This window comes from Pelodiscus sinensis, chromosome 1 (assembly GCF_052426305.1).
Source record: "Pelodiscus sinensis isolate ZL-2025 chromosome 1, ASM5242630v1, whole genome shotgun sequence".
NCBI lineage: Eukaryota > Metazoa > Chordata > Testudines > Trionychidae > Pelodiscus > Pelodiscus sinensis.
Window position 1 is genome coordinate 196,586,131 of NC_143052.1, and position 18,189 is coordinate 196,604,319.

The 18,189-nt window shown below is 41.8% G+C and overlaps 1 protein-coding gene across 4 annotated transcripts in view; it reads left to right on the top strand.

Moving 5' to 3' along the window:
* RRP1B (ribosomal RNA processing 1B) overlaps positions 1-11,215 on the top strand; it is a 31,384-nt gene extending 20,169 nt beyond the window's left edge. For 2 of the 4 annotated variants that reach the window (XM_006137883.5, XM_075912498.2), the window contains exons 13-16: positions 868-1,610; positions 4,175-4,321; positions 5,475-5,541; positions 7,901-11,215. In XM_006137883.5, the coding sequence (XP_006137945.3) occupies positions 868-1,610; positions 4,175-4,321; positions 5,475-5,541; positions 7,901-8,088 (1,145 nt within the window). In that variant the 3' untranslated portion in view covers positions 8,089-11,215. Of the gene's footprint in view, positions 1-867; positions 1,611-4,174; positions 4,322-5,474; positions 5,542-7,181; positions 7,463-7,900 lie in introns of those variants that run through there. The other 2 variants (XM_014581005.4, XM_014581006.4) reach the window with 2 other exon arrangements.
* Positions 11,216-18,189: the final 6,974 nt, after the last annotated feature.

The window sequence follows — 18,189 nt, forward strand, 5'->3', positions numbered from 1 at the left end:
CCCAGGCTACTGCCCATCTCTCATGGTCATGACACTCTGTCAAAGAGCACTATTGGTATTTACCGTGCAAGCAAGAACATATTTGTCTTCTTGAAAGAGGAACGCTATTAGAGCAGTGTTTCTCAACCGGTGGTACGAGTACCCTCAGGGGTACTCGAGAAGTCGGGGGGGGCGGGGGATGTCAGCACAACTGAAATTTGGAGGAAACTGAATTTTTGTTTTAAGTGTTACAGCACTTTATTATTTTTGTACTTCTTACACCCAAAAATTTCATCACCCGCCTGGCTACAGTTAAGTTGTTTAAACACATGTGTTGCAATGGTAGAAAAGAAATTTGTGTGTCTGAAAACTGTAGGTACTGAGGGTACTTATAATTTTTTTAAGGGATACTTTATAAAAGAAATGTTGAGAAACACTGTATTAGAACATTAGCAATTGGGGGAATGTCTACAGGAGAGGAATGGAGATAAGCTATCTAGGAGGCTTCACAGCTGTTTCTCCCATCAGGGTTTGCATTTACATTACTACAGGCTTCATGTTCTTATCTGAAAATGTACCAGTCATCTGACACATGAGCTGCCTTTTAATGGGTTTACTGGCAGGAAGGCCTCCAAGAAAGAGTACTTTGATGGGGCAGAGATATTATTGCCCATAATAGACTATTCATGGGAAACTGCTGGCAACCCAGCAATAACAAAGGAAAAAAGGCAAGCAAAGCATGAATAGGCCTGGGGGGAAAATGATATGGAATCGGTGGCTGTACATGAAGATAAGTTTTAGGGGCATAATGAAAGCACCTGGACTGTTGCAGTTGTCCCTTCATTTCATATTTGTGTTAAATTTTCTGCTTCTGATTTTGTCTCGCAGAGAAGGATGGAAAAGAGGCACCGAGTGCAGAGGGAAATGATGCACCAGGACGCCAGAAGAAGAGGAAGAGGCGGAAGAAGAGGGACTGTCAAATTGCAAACTCCAGCACAGCTGACGGAAGGAGTGAGCAAGGGGTATGTGATGCCGTTGAACCCAACAAGGGCAGAGCGTCAGAAACTAATAAGAGAAAAAGAAAAACCAAATCTCTGGACAGAGAGCCAACGGAGACTGGAATTGGAGCAACCGGCAGTGGAGGAGGTGGTGACAACTGTGCTCAGGATGCTCTGACCCACATAATACAGAATAAAAGGACACAGCTCAAGAAAAAGAATACAAAACTACAGAAGGTTCCTGTAAATCCTGTATCCCAGAATGGACCAACTAATGCCAGTGCCCTGCAGGATGGCAGTGACTGTGCCCCTCTGACTACTACCAAGATGGTGAAAAAGAAACAGAAAATAGGGACTGTCTTATTCAATGGAAGTGGCTTATCTGAACAGGCTACTCTGCAGTCAGAAGGAGAAAGCTTGCAGAATAGCCTTAAAGGAGAAGGGGACTCTGAATCCACACCTATCCAAAAAGTGAAATTGAAGAAAAAACCTAAGTTGGGCAGTTCAGAAGGACTCAAGGTCTCAAACCAGAAACCAGCATCCCTGAAAAAGAAGAGGAAGATCAAAGAGGTGATAAACTCTGTGGAAGTGAAGGGAGTTCTTGAGGCTGCATGCAAGAAAAGCAAAAAGAGCGTAAGCAGAGAGGCCTAATTCTCTTTTGCTCGTGAGGCTTGTTTGAGCTAAGTAGTCTGAGAGGGCATTAATTTCCCCTTGTGAAAAGGAATTAAAGGAGTGGGAGAGTCCCATGTTCCTATTTTTCCCTCTTTCACCACCCAGGAATGTCATGGATCAGAGTCACTTCCATTGCTCATGGTGCTTCCATGACTACTTGTGTGAATGAATGGGCCAAATCCTTGTAAAGGGGCATTGCATCCAACACTGTGCTCAATTTGTTCTGCATCAGAAAGCCATCTCTGATGCAGCAATAAGAATTCCTTGCAACAATAAATGGCCATTTTGGTTTTTGTCCTCCATGTCCTTCTAGGGGCGTGAGGTGTAAGTGGAGGCAGTCTGAATTTACAAAGCATTTAGCATCCAAAAATATTTTGCAGATTCTGACTTTGCCAGGATTCCAGAAGTGTTGTGTCTATTTTCCCCTTGAAATAGTCTCTGAGTTTTCCTTAGTGAAAACTAGTGAATATTTACTAGCTATATATTTTCATTTTCGTTTACAGATGTTTTTCCAAATATTTTAATCCTAGTTTTGCACTTTGCATTGCTCATTTTGTCTTTCACAAGGTTTTAAGGAAACCTTTGTACACAGTCTAAGAAAAGGTTTTGTTCTTTGTTCCTCTACCTTAGAAATCAGACTGCTTAAATACCTTTGGTTACACACCAGTTTAAACAAGCTTAAAAACACATCTTTAGTTAAACCTGTGCACATTTGTGTATCGACAAGATCCAACAGTATACTCCTTGGAAGACTAGTAACTCATATATTATGCTGTTAGAAAGGTTCTATAGATTTTTATACATAATACTGTGAACATTTTTTAAAGAGTTATGTTTTGCAGTCAAATAGTATTCAAAGAACGAGGGCTTCATGAGAGTATGGGAAATTGGCATTTCCAAATCACAAATCACACATTTCTGCCATTATAGAGTTTTCAAAATATTGGATCTCTAAATCTGTCTAGTGCAAAGTTAAATACTGCTTCTCTCCTTTATGATGTAAAAAGAGAGGAATCTATCTTTGTACATCTTTTATTTTAAATGGTGTAATATCTCGTTCTCGGTTCTCTGTCTTTGAAGACGGAGCTTAGTTGCATCTGAAAAATGATGTCCCATAAAACTAACCTGAACTAAAAATTGTCCTGCCCTCAAGAGAATGGAGTTGGAGATGTTTTGTTTCTTGGTTTCCCAAGTGTGAAAAATTTTGGGAAGGGGAAGAAGCTGTGTACATTGTAAAACAATAGGAAAGGGCAAAACCAGAAATGTCCAGAATTGGGAAACTAAGACTTATGCTCTTTTTTTTAAGTGGAGCATAATTGTATTCTGGTCCCAGTGGTGTTAAGATTAAGATTACCCTGAAAAGGGTCCCCTTTTATTCTCTTACCCCCTTTTTTATTTTTGCTCTTTTAAAAAAAAATCTGAACTAACATGACTCAATTTGTCCGTGAGGAGAGGGCAGCCACTTAGTTGCCAGGTTCTGCAAGAGACTTTGTTTCATTCTTGGTAACTTTCTTGGTCTCCTAGGTTTCTTAACATAGTCATTCCTTAGAGAGCAAAGTGTGCTTATAGAATCGTAGAATATTAGGACTGGAAGGGATCTCGAGAGGTCATCAAGTCCAGTCCCCTGCCCTCATGGCAGGACCAAATACTGTCTAGACCATCCCTGATAGACATTTATTAAACCTACTCTTAAATATCTCCAGAGATGGGGATTCCACAACCTCCCTGGCAATTTATTCCAGTGTTTGACCACCCTGACAGTTAGGAACTTTTTCCTAATGTCCAATCTAAACCTCCGTTGCTGCAGTTTAAGCCCATTGCTTCTTGTTCTGTCCTCAGAGGCCAAGATGAACAAGTTTTCTCCCTCCTCCTTATGACACCCTTTTAGATACCTGAAAACTGCTATCATGTCCCCCCTCAATCTTCTCTTTTATAAACTAAGCAAACCAAATTCCTTCAGCCTTCCCTCATAGGTCATGTTCTCTAGATCTTTATATTACTCAGTAGCAGCCTGTCCACACTCTTTTCAATGCAGGAACAGAGTTAAACAGACACAGAACCAGTCCCATGTAATCCTTGCCCTACTGGGGCAGAGGGAAAGGGGAAAGCTTCAGAGCTCCCCGATGGACATAGAAGAGAGTAGGGAAACCTTGTGCTCCTGAATGGGGTGGCATTATCTGGACCCTGAAAGTTCAAACAAGTGTCTTCCAAGTTCCCATCACCTTTCAGAATTCCCCCAATGCACCTCCTTTCGCCATGCAACAGTCTTCCTATTCCAGTGCGGATCTTTCTTGAACACAGATTTCCCATCATGCAAACTTGACATTTTTGTAATGAGGGCAAATGTTAACCAGGGGACTAACAAATGACTGCCAACTAGCATTCATTCATAATAAGTTACCATTCTTTAATTGTGGCCACCACTAGTGAATGGCTTGCACTAACCCATAGCATGTATTTCTCAGTTAGCTGCCGCTCTTTTCCACGCTGAGTCAATGTTTGTTTTATTTTTCCCCACCTCACAGGAGGTTGGTGGCACTCTCACTTTAATAAAGAAAAAGAAGGCCAAGACAGAGAATGACTTTGTGAAATTTGAAAAAACAACTTTGCCAAAGCCAGTTTTCTTCAGGAAAGCCAAAGGAAGCATCTCTTCAACCAGAGCCTCAATGCAGGTAAAGTGACCCTGATTTGGTCTGCCAAAATTAGCGGGGTGCTTAATATGGCTCATGGAACTCCAGGATGTGGCTGACAGCTGCCTGTATCTAAAAACAGAAGGCAGTTTGTCCAGATGTGGGTCCCAACCCATGATACTCCATGTGGATCACACCAGTGTCTTCATCCAGTTTTGCTGGGATCTGTTGTCTCCGTGAGCAGCATCTGTGACACTGAAGACAACTGTTGTCTGCTCTGCCTTGTGCAAACTAGATGTGGCCCCGAGGCTCCTGGCAAATTCTCAGCAGTGTTCCTGGTAAGCTGAGTGCCTGTGTGACTGCTCAGGAGAGAGTCCAGTGCTACCCAGCTGATTACCAAAGCGCCCAGAGCTAGGTTTTGTGTTTCATATTCACATATGTCTCCGTGCATGTAAAAAATTATTGTGCACATGGCTGGAAACAATTAGAGGAAAATTGGTTCAGACTGGGTAAAAGTTTGGGACCCCTGACCTAGATGAAAACTGGCCTGGAGCTCCTCAGCAGATTGTGATTTCCATGGGATTTTTATATGTCCATTTTATTTGTCCATCTCTCCCTCTCCCTCCTTTTCCTGAGGGATGACACAGTGACATCATGCATCACTCTGCGTCCCTCAGCCTTTCCCTCAGCTATGGCCTCACTTGGGGAGGGGTAGCTACGGCCTGGCCCAACCTCCCAGAGGCTGGGGAGAGAGAGCTGGGCTTGCTGCTCTTACAGATGGTCTCTTAAGTTTTGCAGCTCTTTCCTTTCATGGAGGCTTGTAACAGAAGAGGTCTTCTAAGGCGTCCTACCTGTTTTCATATAACCCTCTTAAACTTTTTCTCAACTTTTCTGAACCCTGTTAAAATTTATGCTTTGTAACACCCTCTTAGCTTGATGGGCTAAGAGTGGTGGTGGGGCCAGTGTACTTAATACCTGGGAGGAAGGACAGTCGACTATTGGTGAGCTATCTAGTCAATCTAAAGCAATATCATTCCTTTTTCTCCAGCACAAAAGCTGCTATGCATGGGTCTTTGAGGGTGGGAGTAATCTATAACTGGGAAGAAATTAGGACTCGGCAGAGCTCCAGCAGGGAAACAGAACTTAATGTTGCCTCAAATCAACCTTTATTTTCTATCTTCATTTTATTCTGTAGTTAAACAAGCTGCAGGGCTCCAGCTCCAAAAAAGTCACCTTTGGATTGAATAAGAACATGACTGCTGGTGAGTCTATGTGTCTGCGAACCTGCAACATACGTATATCTTCTGGTGTGCAGTAGGGCAGTGTTGAAAGACAGGGGCAGGGGAGGCTAGAACTACAAAACAGTATGTAGACGAGGATACAGAACCTGTCAGACTCTGCTTCCAGAGTGTGTCTTTTTGTCAACTTTGTAGAGGGTCCAGCAGAAGGCAACCAAAATGATTAGGGGGCTGGAGCACATGACCTACATGAAAGGCTGAGGGATTTGAGCTTATTTAGTCTGCAGAAGAAAAGAGTGAGGAGGGATTTGATAGCAGCCTTCAACTTCCTGAAGGGAGGTTCCAGAGAGGATGGAGTGAGGCTGTTCTCAGTAGTGACAGATGGTAGAACAAGGAGCAATGGTCTCAGCTTACATTGGGGGAGGTCTAAGTTGGATATTAGGAAAAACTATTTCACTAGGAGGGTGGTGAAGCACTGGAATGGGTTACCTAGGGAAGTGGTGGAATCTCCATCTCTAGAGGTTTTTAAGTCTCGGCTTGACAAAGCGCTGGCTGGGATGATTTAGTTGGGGTTGGTCCTGCTTTCGGCAGTGGGCTGAACTCGACCTCCTGAGGTCTCTTCCGGCCTTAGGATTCTATTGTTTATGTACCCAAGTTATGATCTGGGGGACAGACTAAAATCTAGAAGCTTCTGGCTCGGAGATTATCTTGACTCCATGAAGCTGCACTGATCCCTAATGAATAGAATCCACTAGATTCAGTAATGCTATGGCAGAGTGGTTTCAAATCTGTTTCGTTCTGTGGACCGCTTTATAAGAGTCTTTCATATTTTCACCGATTTACCAGTGATCAGATGACTGACATAGTGAAAATCGGTATAAATGGGGCAGGATCTGACAAAATAGGGAAAAATCAAGTTAAGAATTTAGACAAAGTAGATGTCTTCAAGGACTGATGAAACACATCCTAGAACTGGCTAACGAGATCTGAGCCATAAGCAGTTATCTTTAAGAATTTATGGAGGATGGAAGAAATCTCATAGGCGTGAAAAAGGGAAAATACAAAGCGAGTAACAGTGAACGTAGATTTGTCACAAACATCTTTTTTCATAAAAGCTTGTTGGCTTCTCTGTAATTTGGAAGTAATAGAAGTGATGTATGTTGACTTGAGTGAGGCTTTTTGATGCTATATATGGCCTTATAAAATAAGGAAATATAACCTACACAAACCTACTGTAAGGTCAGTGGATAACTGGTTGGAAATCCATTCTTAAAGAGTAGTTTTCAATAGCTCACAGTCAAGTTGGAAGGGCAGATCAAGTGGGGTCGCACATCGATCTATCCTGTGTCTGGTTCTAGTCTATAGCCTCATAAATTATTTAGATGACACTTACAAAACACAGAGATGACACTTATAAAGTTTGTGGAAAATACCAAGTTGGGAGTGGTTGTAAGTACTTTGGAGGACGGGGTTCGAATTCAAAATTATCTTAACAAATTGGAGAAAAAGGATGAAATTCAATAAGGATCAAATGCAAAGTACAAAACTTAGGAAGGAGTAATCAACTGCACAAATACAAAATGGGAAATTAGGAGGGAGTACCGCAGAAATATAAAAACTGTTGCAGGAAAAAAAATAAAGATAATTCTGGGTTATGTTAACAGGAATGATGTAAGCAAGACATAAGAAGTAATTCTTCCACTCCTCTCAGCACTATGAAGACCTCAACTGGAGTACTGTGTCCAGTTTTGGACTCCATGCTTCAGGAATGATGTGGACATATTGGAGACAGTCCAGAGAAAAGCAACAAAAATTTCTTATATTCTAGAAAACATGACCTACGAGGAAAGATTGAACAAACTGGGTTTATTTAGTCTGGAGCAGAGGAGACTGAGGAGGGACTTGAATTTTTTTTAAAGAGAAGAGTAATAAATTGTTCTCCTGATTCACTGAGGTCGGGACAAGAAGTTATTGGCTTACATTGCAGCAGGGGTGACCTAGGTTAAACATTAGGAACAATTTCCTAACAGTAAGGGTAGGTAAGCACGGGAACAAATTACTCGGGGAGGTTGTAAACTCTGTCAAACCTGTTGTTAAAAACTACCAATGACAAATACCTGTTGTGGATAGTCTAGGTAATATGTAATTCCCTGCACTGAGGCAGGATTGGACTAGATCTCCTATTGAAGTCCTGCCCAGTCCTACATTTCTGTGATTTTCCTCTTCAAACTCTGAGTTTTGGTAACAGCCTGGATCTCGTGCATGGATGGCAGATTTCCTTGGTACCCATTCGGGTGCCAGAGCAATCAGGGAACTGGAGGAGTGCCTAAATCTCTCATCGGCTGGGTCTCTAATCACTTTGTTCTTTAACTTTTATTGACAGAATTTAAAAAGACAGACAAAAGTATTTTAGTGAGCCCAGAAGGAGCCTCCCGGGTGGCTTTCAACCCTGAACAAAAGCCTCCCCATGGGGTGCTGAAGTCACCTGGTGCACCCACAGGAGAGCCCCAGCTGAAGAAATCCTTTGTAACACCAGCTAAGAAGAGACCAACCGCAATGGACTTCTTTTAAGTCAGCTCGGAGTGGCCTACTTTTTGTACAGGATATTTCAGTAAACCAGAGCTTTCTCAGGAGGTATTTTGGACTTCTCTGGGGTTTTTTATTTTAAATTTCTCTGAACTGTATATAAGAGGTTCTGATTGTGACACTGCTGCTTTACCACCTCTTCAGCTGTGCCTTGTGAGGTACCTTGTTATACTTGTTTTGGGGAAGGGATTAAAATGAGACTCTACCTACGTTTCTGAAAGGTGTGGTCTCCCCATGGCGTTCTCACAGGACTTGCTATTTAAAGGACTGCTAGAGTCAGTTTTTCGAGACTGATTAAGAAAACTTATTCTTCAAGCTCCTTGACTGTCTACAGCAGTTCAGGATTTGAAAAAAGAAAACAACTTACTAGGCAGCTGTCAGTGTATTTACAGATTTGTTCCTCAAGTAACTCTCTGATCGCTGGCATTCTGGTTTGGCCTGACTTCTGACATGAAAACTTAGTCTCTGTTTTAATGAACCTCTTGGCCTTACAGATGGCAGCAAAACTTATCCACATGGATTAGAAATAAAGTAGCTGCTGAGATGATCATTTCATACATAAACTCTTGGCATTGATCAGCCAATCAGCTACTTATATACAAACCACACAAATATTGTAAAACAAGTGCCAAGTCAGACTTGTACTTCACTATCACTGTGGCACAGTTGGCTTCTCCACATTCTCTCTTTTACCTACTACAACTGAAATAAGGCTATCATATTTGAGAAGTCTCTTGTGTGTTAATGTTCAGCTTCTGTCTTCTTTCTCAAAAAATGGCAAAAGTTTCAAAACAATCTTTATTTCCCCTCTAACAATTGGTATCACTACATTTGAGCAGAGGTCAGACTTTAATATAGTCTAAACTTCATTCAGCAAATTAAAGTGAGTTAAAACAGAGTAGTGCATTTTGTTTAGGATACACATTTCTCTGAAAACCTTGGTGCCTTTAAATACAAGGTAGAGCTTTATAGTGCAAGCAGCTCATAGCTTTTTCTTTAAGGTAGAACCAGAAGAATTCTTTCTACAGGTTTTATTTTTGGTATGTTTTTATTCTGCATGGAATATTCAGGTATTCTATGGTTATCCGGTGATTTGATTGTGTTTTTTTTTTTAATTTAGTTTTTTTACTCTTATGACTTCAGTTAAGAATGAAGTAAATTGCTGTAATAGACTATTCATTTCTTCTGACAAATTATGATGTGTGGAGGGAATTATTCTGCAGTCTGGTGCAGTAGGTATTTTCTGGAAGACGTGCCTATACAAAAAAGGATTTTCACTAGGCCTCTGCATTGGACCTCAGTGTTAAAGCACAGTGTAGTGTCTGGACACAGCTGTTCACTTAATTTCCCTCCATTTACTTCTGGGTATCAATAGGCACAGGAAGCCTATATCATCATCTTATGTCATATCAAAACTAGCAGATGCGTACTTCAGCCAGCATAGTAAATATGTAAAATCTATCTAGAAAGATAGATAGATCCATATCTTTTTACCAGTCTTTGGTGCCTGCTGTCTTTGCAAAATAGTATCAACAGCAACTAGAATGAAACTGTACCTTCTGAGAAACCAGTTCATTTAGGATTTCCTTAAAATGCTTGTACAATTGTAAATTAAGGATGGTGCTCAATGTTAAATGTCTCTTACTATTAGATTAAATCAATGCCGGTCCGCAACTTGTGGTATTGACATGAGAGCGCTTTAGAAAATCATTTACTTCTACTTTTTGAATGCTACTACTCAGTCAAAATGAAGAACTGAATTTCAGTAGGTTGCATTTTTTTATTGATCTGGCTGCTCAATAAAGAACGAGGGAGTATACATCTGAGAACTATGAATATTTGCTCTTCGGTATATTACTAATATATAAAAACGAGATTCTCGTATTGAAGAAACGACTTATTCTGAGAAGGCAGTGGTGAGTAGGCGTTAACAAAGACTATTCAATAATATGTTGTGCTTGTTATCTTGTACTGTGGGTAAGAAGTCTTTTGTGGAATACGCATAATAGCATCTGTATGTGCATGGATTTTAATACATTATGTTTGGAATTCAGTATTCCTTAAGGATGTAGATGCAACAGTCACTGGTGTATATAGAGATACTGGGTATCAGAGGTTCAAACAAAATGGTTATTATTCTTATCTTTCTGCAAACATCTTCAAGTTATCTCACCCCTCTTTACTGGTTCTGGATCCTGTGACCCAGTGCTTGGCCAAGTTACTATGACCCACAGATGCTAAATGGTGTGGGTTAAAATGACAGTCACTGTTTAATGAATATTGTAGTGATATGATTGCTCATTGGGGCTCCTGGATTTAATGCATACTGTGTACCATTATATTGATGGAATGTCTTGTAAATATGCATGTGTAGTAAATATTCCATTTTCTTCAGTGTACCTGGAGTTTCATTAAGGACAAGTTTCTAAGAAAACCCAAAATACAGTCAATGCAATTTCTCAATTAAATTAATTAAATAACCCAGAACATTTCAGTAATGGAAATTCCAGTAAACATTGAAGATAAATAAAAGGAGAAATAAATTCAACATCTGAGATAATTACTGTGCAAACACAATTCTAGCACAAAGAGATGGATTTAAACAAAAAGTGGATTCTAATCAAGTTGTCACTTAATTTTATTTCAAATCTGCAGCTGCCAACCATATTCAGAATTGAGGAAACAGAATGGTGAAGTTAATGTGGCTAAGATTAAAAAGGACAGTATTTTGTAATGGGGATCTCTCTCCCCCCCAGTTTTTTATAAATCTGGTCAACTTTGTACTTGTCAAACTTTTCTGATGGTTTGTAATTCTTAATGATTTTAGATGAACTCAGAAGCACAAAATGAATCCTCGGGGGGGGGGGGGGGGAGGACTGTTTAACATTGTATTTAAAATATCAGGCTGTAAAAGCTTTTATTTTTATCAAAGCTTAAAGCTTTGTACACCCTTGTTCCTTTTATTCTCATTTCCCATATATAACTTTTATTGCAGGCAGGAATTTTTTTCCCATTAATTTGTGTACATTTGCAACCTTACTGTTAATATAAATATGGATGGTTAAACATTTGATCTGTTAGTCAAGTGCCAATAAACTGTCATTTCTGTGGATTTTGTATTCTGGAGTGAATTTTTATTTTTGTGGTAGCATCTGGGGTCTGTTTGCTTTCTTTGCAATACCCAGAATTGAGGTGCTATCGTGTGCATATTGGAAGTAAATAAGTTAGTGGCTGAAGGTGTCTGTCCACATGACCATTATAATAGGAACCATTGAGTAGAGGTCAACAGAGGTAAAAAACACTTTTCAGGACAAGCAAAGTAAGTTTAAATACCACAACTCCAACCTGAAGAGGTATACCTTAAAGGTATAATCACTGTGCCTCACTGAGGTACTTAAGTGATAAAGTTGGGCAGTGTGATGGCTCTCTACATTTTTCATCAGTAAAACATAAGGTATTCGATTACAATGATCACATAATTACTAAGAATTCCAAGAACTGCTATATGCAAGCATCTAAAATACTGTTGATTACATTTTCCTGACTGAAGAGCTAAATGTTCAGTATCTGAGAAATACTAGAAATCTAATTCTTCAGTCACGAAAATGTGATCTGTCCACCCACAGCAATGGGCTGTGGGAGGAGTGTAAAATAAATATCCTAAAGAACCTAGAAACAGTGATTTCTTTCCAGATAAAATCCTTTACAGGCAATGGATCTCCTGCAACATGAAAGGTGAAAAAATATATTTCTTCAGACTTGAATAAATGCCTTGGGTAGGGTCTATTTTGGTAATGTTTGAATAAGATTCCATTGGGTAATAGGAATTATGAGCATGCAGCAAGAATATAATTGTACATTTAATCTGTTATGCTATTGGATTGGATTTGGTTTGTTAATCCTCAGTAGAGGACCAGCAGAGACAAAGGCATGACTTGGTTTAGACTTTAACTGTCCTTTTGCAGTTGGATCCCTCTTGCTCATGCTTCTTGCCCTTGGCTCAGGTGCCCGAGGGGGAAGCTTGCTCTGACTGGCTAATTTAAGAACATAAGAACGGCCGTACTGGGTCAGACCAAAGGTCCATCTAGCCCAGTATCCTGTCTGCCAACAGTGGCCAGCACCAGGTGCCCCAGAGAGGGTGGACCGAAGACAATGATCAAGCGATTTGTCTCCTGCCATCCCTCTCCAGCCTCTGACAGACAGAGGCTAAGGACACCATTTTATCCCCTGCCTAATAGCCTTTTATGGACCTAACCTCCATGAAATTATCTAGCTTCTCTTTAAACTCTATTATAGTCCTAGCCTTCACAGCCTCCTCTGGCAAGGAGTTCCACAGGTTGACTACACGCTGTGTGAAGAAGAACTTTCTTTTATTAGTTTTAAACCTGCTACCCATTAATTTCATTTGGTGTCCTCTAGTTCTTCTATTTAGGGAACTAATAAATAACTTTTCTTTATCGGCCCTCTCCACACCACTCATGATTTTATATACCTCTATCATATCCCCCCTCAGTCTCCTCTTTTCTAAACTGAAAAGTCCCAGTCGCTTTAACCTTTCCTCATATGGGACCCGTTCCAAACCCCTAATCATTTTAGTTGCCCTTTTCTGAACCCTTTCCAAGGCCAAAATATATTTTTTGAGGTGAGGAGACCACATCTGTACACAGTATTCAAGATGTGGGCGTACCATAGTTTTATACAGGGGCAGTAAGATATTCTGGGTCTTATTTTCTATCCCTTTCCTAATAATTCCTAGCATCCTATTTGCCTTTTTGACCGCCGCTGCACACTGTGTGGAAGTTTTCAGAGAACTGTCCACGATAACTCCCAAGATCTCTTTCCTGATTTGTCGTAGCCAAATTAGCCCCCATCATACTGTACGTATAGTTGGGGTTATTTTTCCCGATGTGCATTACTTTACACTTATCCACATTAAATTTCATTTGCCATTTTGTTGCCCAATCACTCAGTTTGGTGAGATCTTCTTGGAGTGTCCCTCACAGTCTGCTTCTGTCTTGACTATCCTAAACAGTTTGGTATCATCTGCCAACTTGTTCAGTTATCAGACTTTGCTTTCAATCCTAGGCCCGCCCTTAAATCTCATTGCTGAATCTTCTCAAGGGGATTGTGGCCTATATAGCTAGCTAGGTTGGTACTCCCCTAACAGTGAAATTTCTAAGTGTTTCTTCACAACACCCAGTGACGGGTAGGCAAGTGTATTATCCCCACTGGAGACGTGAGGCACAGATAAATTTGGGTGACTTGCCTAGCCTCAAACATGTAGGCTGTGTCTACACTGGGCCACTTATTCCGGAAAAGCAGCCGCTTTTCCGGAATAACTTGCCAGCTGTCTACACTGGCCGCTTGCTTTTCCGGAAGAGCAATGACAGTCTACTGTAAAATTGTCAGTGTTTTTCCGGAAAAACTATGCTGCTCTCGTTCAGGCAAAAGTCCTTTTCTGGAAAAACTGTTCTGGAAAAGGGCCAGTGTAGACAGCACAGTAGTCTTTTCCGCAAAAAAGCCCCGATCGCAAAAATGACGATCGGGGCTCTTTTGCGGAAAAGCGCGTCTACATTGGCCACGGATGCTTTTCCAGGAAAAGTGCTTTTTCCGGAAATACTTATAACGGAAAACCGTTCTGTTTTAAGCATTTCCGGAAAAGGGTGCCAGTGTAGACGTAATGTGTGGTAGCACTGTGGAAAATATAGACAGTTTCTCAAACATGCACATAAATGATGCCTACTCCAATCTGAACATTCCAGAGGAAAATAATGTAAGGATGACTAAAGAAAAATACTTAAAACAATACATGTGAGAATAAGAGTTGAATTTCTGGATTTCCACTGGGCTTTAGTATAGAGGTCTTCCCAAACTTTGGGTTTAGTTAACTCCAGTTTACCAGTGCCTTTAATGAAAGTTGGAACATGCTTTCAGTGTATGAGTCCACGTGCCAAGCTACTTGTCTTCAATGTAAACTTTCTTTAACCAACCTGTCAGTGTAGTTTACCTCTTTAAAATGTAAATATATTTTAAGTGTCAGCCTACATTTTAAAATAGTTTTGCAGTTAAAAGTAGGATCTCATTACAGGTGTCCTGTATTTCATTACCTAAAAATAATGCTAAAATAGCTGATGTCTGCTATTTTGAACAGAGGATGCAAATAGTAACTGAGGGTATGTCTACACTACAAAGTTAGTTCGAACTAACGGACGTTAGTTCGAACTAACTTTAATAGGCGCTACACTAGCGCTCCGCTAGTTCGAATTTAATTCGAACTAGCGGAGCGCTTAGTTCGAACTAGGTAAACCTCATTTTACGAGGATTAAGCCTAGTTCGAACTAGCTAGTTCAAATTAAGGGCTGTGTAGACCCTTAATTCGAACTAGTGGGAGGCTAGCCCTCCCCAGCTTTCCCTGGTGGCCACTCTGGCCAACACCAGGGAAACTCTATGCCCCCCTCCCGGCCCTGGACCCCTTAAAGGGGCACGGGCTGGCTACGGTGCCCATGCCAGGTGCAAGCCTGCCAGCACCCAGCCAGCAGACCCTGCACCTGGCACGGATCGAGCCAGCCACCCGATGCCCCCCAGCCCTTCCCCTCTTCCCGGGACCAGGCTGGCGGCTCCCGGGAGCTTGCCCGGGACCGCAAGAGGCGGGCACCCGCCTGGGCTAGTGCGGACATCGTGGACCTCGTCCACGATCTCCGCACTAGGCACAGGAAAGTGGCCATCTAGGGCAGGAGAGCTGCCAGCCTGGCCACCCAGGAGCAGGTGTGCATGAAAATCAAGGGGGTCCACTGAGACCCCCGACCCTGAGCCCTGAGCTTACAATGGCCGTCCTGGGTCAGACCAAAGGTCCATCTAGCCCAGTAGCCTGTCTGCCGACAGCGGCCAACCCTAGGGACCCTGGAGGGGATGGACCGAAGACAGTGACCAAGCCATTTGTCTCGTGCCATCCCTCTCCAGCCTTCCACAAACCTTGGGCAGGGACACCACTCCTACCCCCTGGCTAATACCACTCCATGGACCCAACCTCCATGACTTGATCTCACTTCCCTTTAAACTCTGTTCTAGTTCTAGCCTTCACAGCCTCCTGCAGCAAGGAGTTCCACAGGTTGACTCTTTGCTTTGTGAAGAAGAACTTTCTGTTACTAGTTTGAAGCCTGCTACCCATTCCTTTCCTTTGGTGTCCTCTAGTCCTTCTTTATGGGAACTAATGAAGAACTTTTCTGTATGCACCCTCTCCACCCAACTCCTGCTTTTAGAGACCTCTATCTTGTCCCCCCTCCGTCTCCTCTTTTCTAAGCTGAGAAGTCCCAGTCTCTTTAGCCTCTCTTCATATGGGACCTGTTCCCAACCCCTGATCATTGTAGTTGCCCTCCCCTCTCCCAGCCTCTCTCTTCCCCTCTCCCACCTCCTTTTCCCAGTCTCCCCCAGTTTTGTTCAATAAAGACAGATTCCATTTTTGAACACAATTGTCCTTTATTTTGTACATCAAGAAAAGGGGGGCTAGGGAAGGGTAAGTGGAAGGAGGTGAGGGAGGAATGGGGTACGCGCCCCCGATGGGGAAGACTGGGCTGGCTCTGCGGGCTTCTGGGGGTGGAAGCTCTCCTGCAGCCCCCCAATTGCCCGCTCTCCCCAGATGGCAGCCTGCGTCAAGTGCAGCCGGGCTGATGGCCGAGTGCTGTGATGTGCCCAGTGTGGGCACTCAGGGCACTCCAAGCCAGGACTGCTTTTCAAGCGGGGCACCCCTGAGAACTGTCTGTCCGGGGTGGGGGTCGGGACCCTTTAAGCACAGCCCTCGGCTAGCCTGAGACAGCATCTCCACGCTCTAAGTCCTCCTCTGATGCCCTGCCGGCACTGCTTCCGGCCATCCTTAAGCCCTGTTCAGGGTCCACTTAATGTGGACATGCTAGTTCGAATTAGCAAAACGCTAATTCGAACTAGTTTTTAGTTCTAGACGCGTTCGAATTAGCTTAGTTCCAATTAACTAATTCGAACTAAGTTAGTTCGAATTAGCGCTGTAGTGTAGACATACCCTGAGAGTTGTGTTTCCGGGGTTGCGGAGCCCCTGTTATATTCATTTGACAATAGTGTACAGGTTTCAGGGCTACACAGCAACTCTGCTGACTGAAGACTTGGGTATCGTGGTTCATGGAATTTCAGAAAACAAACTTGAAAGATTCCTGGACCTTCTTGTAACCAGCAGGGATATTTTAGAGGATCCTGTTCTCCCTTGTAGGAATTAACATCAGCCATTTAACAATACCCTGAAAGCTAAAAAGATGTCAACTCTAAAAATAACATTTTTGTTTGAATTTTTTGAATTTACTGTTGTTGCAAGTACTGTAAAGTTGCGAATATAGTGCAAACTTTTTTCCGTTTTTTAACGGCAAAGTCGGGGTGCACGTTATCCATAGGAGGTTTTTTTTAAAAAGTTTTAAACTCACCCTCGGCAGGCATGAGCTGGGGGGGGGCAGGCGCAAGCTCGGCGAGCCAGCAACTAAGCGGGGATGCTCCCCCGGCAGGCACGAGCTCGGCGCGCTGGCAACTGGGTGGGGAAGGCTCCCCCAGTAGGTGCGAGCTCAGCACGCACGAGCTCAGCTGGGCTGGGGGCCCAGCGGCAGGCACGAGCCCCTTCCTTCCTATGCATAGCTTAAAATCTCGAGTATAATAGGGGTGCGCATTATAGATAAGAGTTTAATTTATTCAAGAATTTTGACCTTGAAAAGGCAAATGCGCATTATATATAGGTGTGCATTATACTCGAGATTTTACGGTAATCCCTAAGATTATTAACACTGGTGATGGTGGGATAAAAAGGGAAGAAATATTTTTCTTCCTTTTGGTGAATTTTACAGCACTCTGTACATAATTTTCATTGTTTTCCCATATATTCAATTAACTTGCAAAACACCCTTCTTCTTATATGTAGAGGAGTGGAAAACCCTTTCTTAAAAAGAAGTGTTAAAGAATCTTTATTTCAAGACACACTAGTTACAGGGTTTTTATTTCAGAAATATGGAAAATTAGTCACTCCATTTTTTGATAACTATGAATCCCTTTTAAAGAAGAATATGGGCCTCTAGTTATACTAAACAGTTGCATACATCCTTCTTGCAATGTTTTCTCCTGACTGTCATTTTTAGGCACCTTGAATATGTAGTATTTAACACGTTCTTTTGTTTTTGCTGTTTTCAATCTGTACTTCCTACAGCTGCCACCTAGTGTCAGACTTCTTCGTTAGCACACACTCATGATCAAAAAAATAAGAATATGGGACTAAAGTATACAGGCCCACTTCTAATGTACACTGTGCAAATTGTTCAGTACACTACTAAGAATTTTCCGATTTGTTTCTGTATAGTATCTGGGCTATGGCTTTTTTTTTTTCTGTCTTTGTTGTCTCATCTCCAGAAGGAGAACGCAGCCAACTCCAGTAGCCAGCATTGGGACATCTTACTAAGAGCTTCCAAGGGAATAGTTATTTTACAAATCAATTAATTCAATCAAGGAAAGGTTACTAAGCTAGAGTCACCTTAAAATCATGCTGCTTTCATCCACATGCTCACCAAGTCTGAAGCTGATTGTCTCCCAAAACAGATGAAATGGAGCACATTATACAGTTAGGTTTGGTCACAGATTAATGTTTACAATTAAGCATTGAACTAAAATTGAACAGCTGTGTTGCATGAATAGCTGGCAAAGAGACCTCTATGTTTCTAACACTAATAAGCTTAGCATTTGGTTTTCAGATATGTGCAAATTTTCTGAAATACAAGATTCCGTAATATCAAATTCTTTGTTTCACTAAGTAGATGATATAAAGCGGGCTTTTCTACTTACGACTTATAACAGGAGAGATTGTGAACCACTGAGTTCTCTGAATAATATGTGGTTGAATTCTCCAGAAAATGAAAGGAGTTTTTGTTTTCTGGAATAACATTGCAATTTAAATTGAAATGAACCTCTCTGTACTTTAAGTGCTGACAAGTATTTTTCTGGCCTTGCCAAGGTGTGTCTTAATTGCTAGGATTGCAGTTATAGTGGACTGGATGGGGGAAAGTTATATAATGCTCCATTGCTTGACAG